The sequence below is a fragment of the Homarus americanus genome, unplaced genomic scaffold, assembly GCF_018991925.1.
Source record: "Homarus americanus isolate GMGI-L3 unplaced genomic scaffold, GMGI_Hamer_2.0 scaffold40248, whole genome shotgun sequence".
Classification (NCBI taxonomy): Eukaryota; Metazoa; Arthropoda; class Malacostraca; order Decapoda; family Nephropidae; genus Homarus; species Homarus americanus.
The window spans coordinates 2,406,912-2,418,718 of NW_024712526.1; the positions used below are offsets into that span (position 1 = coordinate 2,406,912).

An 11,807-nucleotide genomic window follows, 5' to 3' on the forward strand; every position below is an offset into this window, starting at 1 on the left:
TGAATCAAGCAATTTTCGGTGAGCTGGAACCAATTACCCAAAAACCCATTGAAACAATGGTTTCGGTTAACGAGCAACCTTCTAGAACAGATTGTGCTCGTTAACCGAGGGACCACTGTAAACAGTTAGTTCTGAAAGGTTATTATAAGGCTCTGGATTACTGTGAGATAAGTTGTAGTTCATTGAAGACCTTGCCTTCTCATCAGCACTTTGCATTGAATTTAAATCTTACTTCAGATTTAATTCCATTGTATCAAGTTCCTAATTTAACTTTTAGTAAACTCAATATTGTCTCAGAGATGTTAAAAATTATTTCTTAGTTGAAAGAGTTACAGTTTGCTAATTTAGAAGATAATTTGCCATTTTATTTAGCAAAGGAATTTGCTATACCAAGTTTAACCATTCCCACAAGTTCACAACTGCTAATGCCAAACTAAACTAGTTACTAGGTGAAGTGAGAACCTGTAGCAACATAACATACCTTAATCCAATCAATATCATCAAGCCAGGCATCCTTGATTTGGTCACTTTCCTTCTTGAAATGATAAAAACCATCCCCATCAAAGTGGCCATCTTCCATTTCTTCTTTCATATTAAATGGAGTTATTTGTGTCTCACCCTCAAAATCTACTGTGCCTTCTTCTTGACCTGAAATTTTATAGTATAAATCACAACTAATCCTTTTGCTGACATACAACAGAGGTTCAGTTTTCAAAACTTACACATTTTAACACACAAAAACACACTTCTGTGATGGTCCTCCCTCAAAGGGGAGCTCTTAGGTAGAGTAAGGGAGCAAATAAGAAATAAAATGACTCGACAGGCAAGTCTCTGTAACCACTAATTTAAAAGGAAGCAAATTCAGATTTGTATTTCCTCAATAAGTGTAACTTCATCATGAGCATCCTGAAGTAAATTTTATCTTTGATAAGGTGAAACCACAAAAAGTAAACATTTGATATACGAGCCAAAAACTTCCCTCAAGTGCTACTATGGATTGTATTAGGAATTTTGCAAACAAGCTTGAGTCTTCTGTTAGTTTAGTATTTAGAAATAATAATGTTTCAGTATACAATAAGCCTAACCATCAATCTTCTATTGCTGACAGCATCAAAATAAACAGAATTATTTGAATCAAACATTTAATCCCCTCCCTTGCCAGCAATAAAAATATTTAATAGTGTTGACGTGCTTCAACGATTTCCTGGAGAAGACAATTGCTCCAAAAGTAATACTGTACAGTACGATACAGTAATTATCTACAAACTTGCAATATAAAAAGCTTACCATCAATATCTTCATCTCTTAGCACATCATAATTCTTGCCACCCACTCCATCCTCCTCATCAATATCATCAGCTTCCTCTTCCTCATCAGAGTCTAAGGTGTGCTTCTTCTCTTTAGGAGAAATCAGATGTTCACGTTCAGAGTATTTAACACCCTTGCTTGGTACATAATCTTCGTCATCGTCATAACTGTATGGTCCCGGGGCTCTTTTCCTAGACATCTGTGGAGCAAAGGGTTTAAAATTAAATATTAAAGCTACATACACACGAGGGTAATAAATATAGGACAAATGAGTGTGTGTGTACTTGCTATAGTTTGGTAAGTGCCAGAAATCCTTGAAAGATAGGAGAGAGAGAGAAAAAGAATGTTTGTGTGTGTGTGATATATCCAAGAGAATAAAATATGACATTGGTTTAACCTGGAAAAAAAATTATAAAACAAAATAATAATAATTATGTGGACAGAACAACCAGATATCTTAGGCAGGTCACAAGATAAGAAGACAGTAATACTGTAGGAGATGGCTAACACCAGAAGGAGTTGTTCAATTTCATTCATCTTTTTCACAGATGTTTTTATCATTATACAGTAATAAGTACTTTCTGTTCAATATGGCAGGGGGTCAGGGGTCCGCTCCTCGGCTAGGAAGTTAGGTAAGGTTTGGTAGGATTTTTTAGTTGGTTAGGTCAGGTTCTATTAGGTTCTAGTAAATGTCGCCTCCTTTAAATTACCTATTATAATGATAAGAACACCTGTGGGAAAAATGAACGAAATTGAACAACACCTTCTGGTGTTAGCCATCTCCCCAGGATTACCAAGAAGGGCTTTCCCAGTGGCACAAATTATACATACTGTAGAGCAGTGGTTCTCAACCTTGTTTGCCCCATGCACCCCTTTCACCATATGTCAGAATGTCATTCCCCCCCTCCTTTCCAAGATTGTCTGCCTCAAAAAGTGCATTCCAAATAATATGCATATAATACTGAAAATCCTTTATTTTTTCCATATTAGTACATATACATTTACAATTTTACATGGATTATTTTTATAGTGGAGTTTTACAAATTAAATGCCAATTGAAAATGTTGATGGATTTATAAAACTTGAATAAAAGTAAAATAGTTTTTTTTTATTTATAATGAATTACTTAACAGACCAAACTGAAGCATAATGCAATAAACAAAAAGTTCAATAGAATACCAGGATATTGTAAATTTGTAATTAATTTTATTCAGATGAAGATTACAGTCAATGAGAAACCTGTGATTGTTTTTTCTTCGCCAATTCTGGGATACGCGGAGGAGTGCTTGAAAGGGCACAACGCAGGTCATTTTCTACCTCTAATCTACTACGTTGCTTCGTTTTAATTTGCAACAGAGTTGAAAAGCCTGACTCACAAAGATATGTCGACACAAACGGAAGCAATGCACGGATAGCTCTTTCTGCCACTTTTGGGTAGGAATCGCACATCAAGGGCCAAAATTCTGTGATTGATTTCTCATCGAACATATCTCTTGCTCCCGAATCAGTTTCCCCCCCCCCCTGAAAACCTGAATTCCCCCCCTGGGGGGAATTCCCCCCTGGTTGAGAACCCCTGCTGTAGAGTGTATGTGATTTGTCTTAAGATGAACCAACCAATCATACCTAAGCAACCTATCCTATGATGAAATAATACCATTTTAAGTAAGCTTTGGTAGGTTACTCTGCTAGGTTAGGTAGGTTTGGTTAAGTAAGGTATGGAAAGGTCACTGAGAGGCGTTCAGTTGCTCATTGCTCCGTCAGTTGCTGGGAAGCATTTGTCAACAGAAGCACTTCACAAATATAGCATTCTTGTTTGACAGAATGTATTTACTCAACAAAAACTTGGGGAACACAGAATATTACCTACTTTGTTATCCAGGGTAAACATTCATATAAAGTATACAGGAGGTCCCCAATTTACAAACATCCAGCTGATAAGAACGAGATTAAACTTAAAATTTACAGTATTTTAATTACCTGATAACTTAATTTTTTTACTTTCATTTACTGTATTTTGTCATTCCATTTCTTCTTTTCACTTAAATTAAGTGAGTTTAGATGTATATAATGACTTAGGCTATGACATGGTGGGATTTTAAACATTGTTCTGTAAGTACAGTATGCACGCAGCAAGTGTTCCGACTTGCATACAAATCCGACTTATGAACAATATCAGAAATGGAGCCAGTTCGTTACCCTTTAATATGAAATCATGGGAATGAAGAGTAGTGCCTCATCACTTTAATGATCCCTGGGCTAATATATGACCCGTGACTATCTGTGGTTCAGTAATTATGGTGGGGTGTTTTTAGAGTTTTTTATGCTGATTACTTTTAGTTCTATTCATTTTCTTGGACAAATGCTTAGTTTTCGAGACATAGGTAAATTAAGATATAGGTCAAGTTAGGTTAGGTTAGGTTAGCACATGAGGTTAATATTCGTCCATTAGCTGTCCATTGGTTTCCAATTTTCAATATTACAGACACAATGACTATATAAAAAATAAATAAAAATTCATATCATATCTTGTGCAAATCAACATTTAACAAGTATCTCACAAATTTCAAGGCATAAATTTCTGTACCCGCCATGTTGCCAGTCACTTCTCTCCTCCTCTTCTTTGCGACATAACAACCAATGACCTTCAAGTATCACGTCAATGTGACTTGAAGCAACCTTCCACCGGCAATTTCGAATTTTGAAGTGCTCTCTCCCTTATCTAGTTGTTATTCAGCGAGTTTATCAGAACAATAGTGAAGCAATCCAAATATTACAGATCACGGTGTCCTACCAACATCAAGATTGTCCTATATGTGGAAATTGTTTACTTTTAAGAAAACACAGAAATTCTTTTGTCTGTAACCAGCTGCACCACAGTAGCAGGTAAGTTCCCCCAAAAAATGGTTGTTAGTTTTTTTTTTTATGGTGTTTTACTAAAACCTGACCGCCATTTTGAAGCAAATTGGTGGTATCGGTTACAAATGAAAATTTCATTTTGTTTAAAAACTGCTAATTTGTGCAAGAAATAAAGGTCAGATTTTAATAAAACTCACCATAATGCACCAAAAAGAAAAATTTGTATCAAAACATGAGGACAGCCAAGGGATGAATATTTACCGCACATGATTTCAGCCAATTTTACATTTTTCCCAACATAATGTAGTATCCTCAAATAAAACAAGTGAAAACTGGGTATTTTTAAACCCATTTTCAATGAAAAACAGCGGACGGTCACGATCTGAATAATTAATTTCCGATCGCTGTAATTACATCATTAAATGGCATTATTGCATTTACACACCACACATTCCTACCACTAATCTATTATCATATTCAAATAAGACGTCTAATTATAAGATAATTTTCATCTATTACATTACCGTCACAAATGTATAATAACGGAGATAGCGTATCCAAATTTTCTCTATTTTCTTCCATTATCACCTACCTCACCTCCCACATTGCGTGTCTCCTTCATAAATCATCACGCGCATGCGTTCCCGTACACATCACGCAGCCAATCAAAAGCGATTTTTTTTGCAACCAATTAAAATGATTTTTGGCTTAATTCGCAGTATTTTTGGCCAAATCGAATTCGATTTTTATTTTGGATCTCTCATATTTCCAGTCATATTCAATTCCGACCATGGAAGTCTGTGATAAGAACATAAGAATGGAGGAAACTGCAGCGGGCCTATTGGCCCATACTGGGCAGTCCCGTTTACACCCAACCCCTATTGCTCATATAAGCATCCAACCTATGTTTGAAGCTATTCAGCGCATTCAAGTTAATGATGATATTTGGTAACTTGTTCCATTCATCCACTACTCTGTTTCCAAACCAGTGTTTACCTATTTCGCGCCTAAATCTAAATTTGTCTAACTTAAAACCATTGTTACGAGTTCGCTCCTGGTTGGATAGTTTGAGTACCTTTGCAATGTCCCCTTTGTTTAGCCCTGACTTCCATTTATACACCTCTATCAGGTCGCCCCTCGCTCTACGTCTCTCGAGGGAGTGCAAATTAAGATGCTTTAACCTGTCTCTATACTCAAGGTTCCTAATGCCCGGGATTAGTCTTGTCATTCTCCTCTGAATTCTTTCCAAGGATTCTATATCCATTCTGTAATACGGTGACCAGAACTGAACTGCGTAATCCAGGTGTGGTCTCACAAGCGCAAGATACAGTTTTAGGATGACCTCGCTAGTCTTGTAACTAACACTCCTTTGTATGAACCCAAGTACGTATGTTATTAGCCTTGTTACGAGCAAAAACACATTGTTTACTTGGCTTAAGGTTCCTACTTATCATTACAGTGGGGTATGCTATAACGAACGGATCCTACTACGAATATTCCTATAACGAACGGTTTTACCTATAAAATTGAGAATGCTATAACGAACGAAACTCCTACAACGAACATTATTTAAATTATTATTATTTTTTTTTTTTTACTAATTTATTGTTTTTTATTACAAGTATTAATGATATTCTTTATTTCAGGGGTTTAGATGCATTTTTATGCACTTTTTTACAATTTTTACAATTATATATTATATTTTTCAGTTAAGTGGTTGTATTTGGGGGCCTGGAACGGATTAATCCTATAACGAATGAATGCTATAACGAACAAGGTTCTAGAACCAATTAGATTCGTTATAGCATACCCCACTGTACTCCTAAATCTCTCTCGAAGTCGGATTTCTCTATGGCATCGTTGTTCATCTGGTATCTGGTTTCTCTGTTTACATCTCCTATACTGAGTACTTTACATTTGTCCACGTTGAACTTCATCTGCCATTTTTCAGACCATTCGAAAATTTTTTTTAGATCTTCCTGTAGTTTTGCGGAGTCCTCGTCAGATTTAATAACACGTCCTATTTTAGCGTCATCAGCAAATTTACTTATGTTGCTGTCTATGCCGATATCTATATCGTTTATGTATATAATAAATAATAATGGTCCAAGTACTGAGCCTTGGGGAACTCCACTGGTGACGTTGCTCCAATGGGATTTAGTACCGTTAATGCTCACTCGCTGTTTCCTGTCCTGTAACCATGCCCTAATCCATTTAAGGATATTACCTTTGATACCATGTGCTTCTACCTTTCTAATTAGTCTTTCGTGGGGGACTCTGTCGAAGGCTTTGCTAAAGTCGAGATATACCACATCATAATTGTGCCCCTCGTCCACCGATTCGAAAACTGATGAAAAGAATGTTAATAGATTAGTTAGACATGAATGCCCGCTTGTGAAGCCATGTTGGGAATCATTGATCAATTTGTGCTTCTCCAGGTGGTTTCGAATAGAGTTTGAAATGATTGAATATAGTAGTTTGCCTACTATTGATGTTAGGCTGATTGGGCGGTAGTTAGAGGATAGTGATCTATCCCCCTTCTTGAAAATCGGTATTACATTCGCTATCCTCCAGGATTCTGGTACTACCTCTGTTTTTAAGGACATGTTAAACAACTTTGCTAAGGGCATACTAAGCTCTTCCTTACATTCCTTTAATACTCTGGCAAATATCTCATTGGGACCAGGTGACTTATTAGGCTTTAGTTTGTCTATTTGCTTACCTACATCGTTACTAGTCACTACTATCTCGCTTAATTTGTTTTCTTCACTATCTCTGAAAAGAGTCGGTGCCTCGGGTATCATGTTTAAATTTTCGGTGGTAAAAACCGTTGAAAAATATTTATTCAAATTATTGCTCATTTCTCCGTCGTTGTCAGTGAGCTCGCCGGTATCTGACCGTATTGGTCCAATCTTTTCTCGTGTTTTAGTTTGATACATTTGGTAGAATCCTTTGGGGTTTGTCTTTGCCTCCCTTGCTATCCTTATCTCATTATTCCTCTTGGCTTTCCTTATCTCGGTTTTAACCCTACTCACCAATACCTTATAATAATCCTGGAGGTAAATTTCGCCACGATTTATCCTTCTACCTATAGCCCTCCTTTGGCCAATGATGTTCTTTAAATAATTATTTATCCCTTTAGAGTCATTGTTATCTGATCTGAGTTTTTTGTATGGTATGTTCTGCCTTTGTGCATTAAGTAACTCATTATTTAAATTGTCGTGGAACTCGGCAATCTCAGATCTCGTTATCAGGTCAGTGTCATCTGTCAGGTTCACGCCCAAGCACGACACCCCTTCTCTCAGCTGCCTCTTTAAACTGCCAAAGTTTGCCCTTCTGAAATCTGGTACTTTAGTGGAATTTTCCTTACGTCTGCCCTGAAAATCTAGCTGGAATCTAATTTCTTTGTGATCGCTGTTTGCAAGTTCGTTCCCTACCTCCACATTGCTAATGAGGTTTTCTCTGTTTGACAGAACTAAATCGAGTATATTATTACCCCAGGTGGGATCGGTTATATGTTGACTTAGGGAACAGTCCTGGATCGTCTCGAGAAAATCCTCTGATTCTGAGTTACCCGTAAGGTCAGTCCAATCTATTTGGCCAAGGTTAAAGTCGCCTACTATACAGACTTTGTTGTGTATGGAAGCCCTGCGCATTTCATCCCAGATAAGTCGCTCATTAACTCTATCAAGATTGGGAGGTCTATATATTACTCCTGTGATTCATTTTTCCCTACCTTCGATTAAGTCTATCCAAATTGTTTCTGGATTGCGAGTTTTTTGGAAAAAAATTAAGAAACTCTAGCATTTTTTCAATCGCATGGTGTTCTCCCGACCTCAGTAAAGTCTCCTAAGTGAAGAAGCTGCCCGCCTATAGCCCCCGTTAAGCGAGAATCAGCATCAGCAACCTGTAAGAATCTCAAAATCCAACGACGAACAGTAACCAGACCAATAAGGTAAGAAATAGGTGATTCCATATGGTGAGAGTCAGTTAGGTTAGGTTAGGTTTAGTTTATGTTTTTGCAGTATTTTTTGGTGTACAGTATTTTATATTCACTCAGCCATTATTTTTTTTCGGAAAACGTCCCACGAAAAAAAAATTGATAAAAAAAAAAAAAAACACGGCCAATTTCCGACGGAAATGAAGGTCATATTCGGTCTAAACACACACAATACACTAGAAAATTTTATTTTTTACTTTCTAGCAGTGGGGTGCGCTTATGCAAATTTACCCATTAAATGATGGATCACATGAACCAGACTAACCAACTTAACTTACGGTACCTTACCAAGACAAAGATCTTAAGTTATAATTTTTATTACTTACTATCATCCAAAGAACATGAGGAAAAAATGAACAAAGTCGAACAGGTCCTCCTGGTGTAAGCCATCTGCTTCAGTATTACAATACCTTGTGTTATGAGTAGGGCCCGGATAGTTATGCACTAAAAAACCATGAAATATGCATGCAAATATGCACTAAAACCGGGGATATATGCATTTATATGCACTAAAAATGTCACTTATAAAGCCAAGAACTGAAACATGCAAGAAGTAGTTGTTGCTCCTTTTGTGCACTATTGGACTTAACAGCTTCGAGTCGGATGTGCTTGCTTGTTTTAAGGTGTTGTTGGACTTGAAATTTCTTGCTCGCTGTCACTGGTGATTCACAATATTTACAAAACAGTACACTTCCATCAGTAGTAAATGCATCAAATTCCTTTACATATGATCTCAGCACTTCATTTTGGTTTCTTTGTACTTTCGGCATTTTCACGAGCAGCAGAAGAGAGTAGCTCCACAGAGCAGCACTGCTCCTGACTGACTAACTCACTAGTCCAATGAGTCATGACCAGGTGTGGAAACGACAGATTAAAGCGACGTGACCTCACCTCACTTCACCTAACCACACCTCACCTCCCAGTACCACGTGTGCTCATTCAGTGGCAACAAAGAGATACTGCCAGATGAATATTTTACCAAAATATGCATTTATATGCAGTTATCTAGGTAATATGCACTTATCATAGAAATCACGCAAAATATGCATTTGCATATTTCATATGCAAATGCATAACTATCTGGGCCCTAGTTATGAGGTATAATTTGTACCCTTTCCAGTAAGAATATCATTTCGGTCATCCCTATATTTAGATATCTAACCTAACCTACCTTAACATAACTTCTTAGCCAGGGGATGCACCACCCCCCCCCATCATAATAAACAAAAAGTACTTAATCAATCAGAGCACACTCACGTCAAAATAGCGTTAGTATTAACGGCAAATTATCAACTTCATAAATATTTAGAAATGAAGTGGAAAAATTAAGGGTAAAGGTGTAGATAACGGGTCCGACTAATTACCGAAATGTACCCAAATGTAGCCAAATATAGCCGCAATGAAGTCAAATAATGGTCCTAGATGAATAAACCGGACTGCCAATCACTTCTCGACTAATATTTGGTGTCAGAAAGTAAAAAAAAATTGGAAAACTTACTTTAATCTGAGTTAATAGATCGCGTGCATGTACCGAGGGAACGAGGAATTACCCAAATGTAGTCGCAATGAAGTCAAATAATGGTCCTAGATAAATAAATCGGACTGCCAATCACTTCTCGACTAGTATTTGGTGTCACGAAGTCACAAAAAATTGGTAAACTTAATTTAATCTGAGTTAATAGATCAAGTGCATGTACCTAACCTAACACAACTCGGATTAAATTAAGTTTACCAATTTTTTTTTTACTTTATGACACCAAATAATAATCGAGAAGTGATTCACAGCCCGAATTACGCTTGTACGACCATCATTTGACTTCATTGCGGCTACATTTGGGTAATTCCTCGCTCACTCGGTACATGCACACGATCTATTAACTCAGATTAAAGTAAGTTTTCCAATTTTTTGTGACTTTCTGACAGCAAATACTAGTCGAGAAGTGATTAGCAGTCCGATTTATTCATGTAAGACCATTATTTGACTTCATTGCGGCTATATTTGGGTAATTAGTCGGACCGGTAGATAACGGCTACCACCATAAGTTGTTTGTTGATTTTCTTTATTTTAGCTGTACTTGTTGTTTTGATGCTTTTAAGTATCTTAAAAGAAACTACAACTGAATCCCTCTTCGAGAGACATTTCCTATTAATGATGGTGAACACTTCCACAAATTCCTCCTCGCCATAGCTAATGTATATCAACCTCAATATTAAGGTAAGTTGTTTAACACATAAATTAACACGATAATGAATAGAACCTGACCTTACATACCCAACCTATGGGTATGTTAGGTCAGGTTCTATGCATTGTAGTTTCCATTTTTGTGTTTAATATCATATTAGTGGCGTGTAGAAAAAAAAATCAACCAATTCCTTCTGGTGGTATAGCCGTTATCTACACCTTAACCAAATTACGTCTACATCTCCTAATGAGTCCAAGTAACTATTGCAATAACTAACTGGCAGAGTAGCATATTAAATTTTACTCATAATATAACAAACTCATTCAGTTCGATATTCTTGATACAAATACGAACACCACTGACTGAAGAGATAAGGTAGATAAATGGTGTTCATGTCGAGGTGATAATATAATAACTTAAAAATGAAAATGTTACTTAATCCATACATATAACAATGTAATAGTATCAACTCTTACCGCGTCAACACACAACCTGTAGTAATGTACACAAATATTCTGTACCTTCCCCTCCCCATGATTTCCAGGAGGTAAAATTTCAAAGGTAAAATTTCAAAGCCCCCAAGGTACTCGGTATACAGTTTAAGTATTTTCCCATGTATTGACAGAATTTTTACACATAATTTTGAATATTAAGATCATATAAATAAATCTTAAGGGGAAATCGTCGATAAAAATGACAAAATAATCAAATTATTTTTATCAGTTTTTGTACTCATGAAAATAATAGAGGGCCCTGCTTGTAGTAAATAGTTTTATTTTTTTGATGTGTGGGGGAGGGGGGGGGGTCAATTATCCTCTGCCCTCTGTCACTGGATCAGCCTCTAGATAAACATTCTGAACATGTGCCAGTCTATTCCAAAATTCGTTGGCAGATTATTGAAAGAATTTGCAACTCTTACTCCCAGAAGTTAGCTCTGAGAGTATTCTATACTGATAGTTTATTAACTTAACACTGTGACCGCTAATGAGGCAATCATTTGACTGAGTAATGCCCTTTGAGTGTCACGGTCACAACTGCACGGCGAGCAGAAACAACACTTAATTATTCATATTATGCTCCACCGTCCACAAAACATGAGTGAAACTATCGGATCCCTCATCTGAGACGTCCGTTTTCTCACCGCTTCAGAACGCTCGAATCAAGGAATGACTAATAAGGAAGTTATACTCGAAGCGTTTAACGGGACGCAGTTGGCGACATTTGGAATCTATTTTAGTTGGTCTCCTCAATGTTGGGATAGCGAGTCGGCGACAATTTTTTTTAGTTTAACAAATTTATTGGCAAAGCTTGTAGTACAGTTTACCTATTCTGAGTAATTCAGTCAGGTCTTGACACTGAGGGTGGTATCACTTCTCACTGGCACGCAGGACAGAGGTTCATGCACAAAGAAATACATCATATTCATTAACAGCTACTGTGTAGTGGATTTCTCCCCTACA

General features: G+C 36.9%; 1 protein-coding gene across 2 annotated transcripts; it reads right to left on the minus strand.

The window, feature by feature from the left end:
* Positions 1 to 430: 430 nt before the first annotated feature.
* LOC121860797 (CD2 antigen cytoplasmic tail-binding protein 2-like) lies at positions 431 to 10,977 on the minus strand. 2 transcript variants are annotated; one of them, XM_042358190.1, is made up of 3 exons: positions 10,824 to 10,977; positions 1,288 to 1,507; positions 431 to 648 (listed from the first exon to the last, which is right to left on the minus strand). In XM_042358190.1, the coding sequence occupies exons 2-3, from the start codon at positions 1,505 to 1,507 to the stop codon at positions 446 to 448; spliced, it is 423 nt and encodes a 140-aa protein (XP_042214124.1). In that variant the 5' UTR covers positions 10,824 to 10,977; the 3' UTR covers positions 431 to 445. The 2 variants fall into 2 exon arrangements, with proteins under 2 accessions (XP_042214124.1, XP_042214118.1); XM_042358184.1 differs by lacking the exon at positions 10,824 to 10,977 and adding an exon at positions 8,491 to 8,574.
* Positions 10,978 to 11,807: the final 830 nt, after the last annotated feature.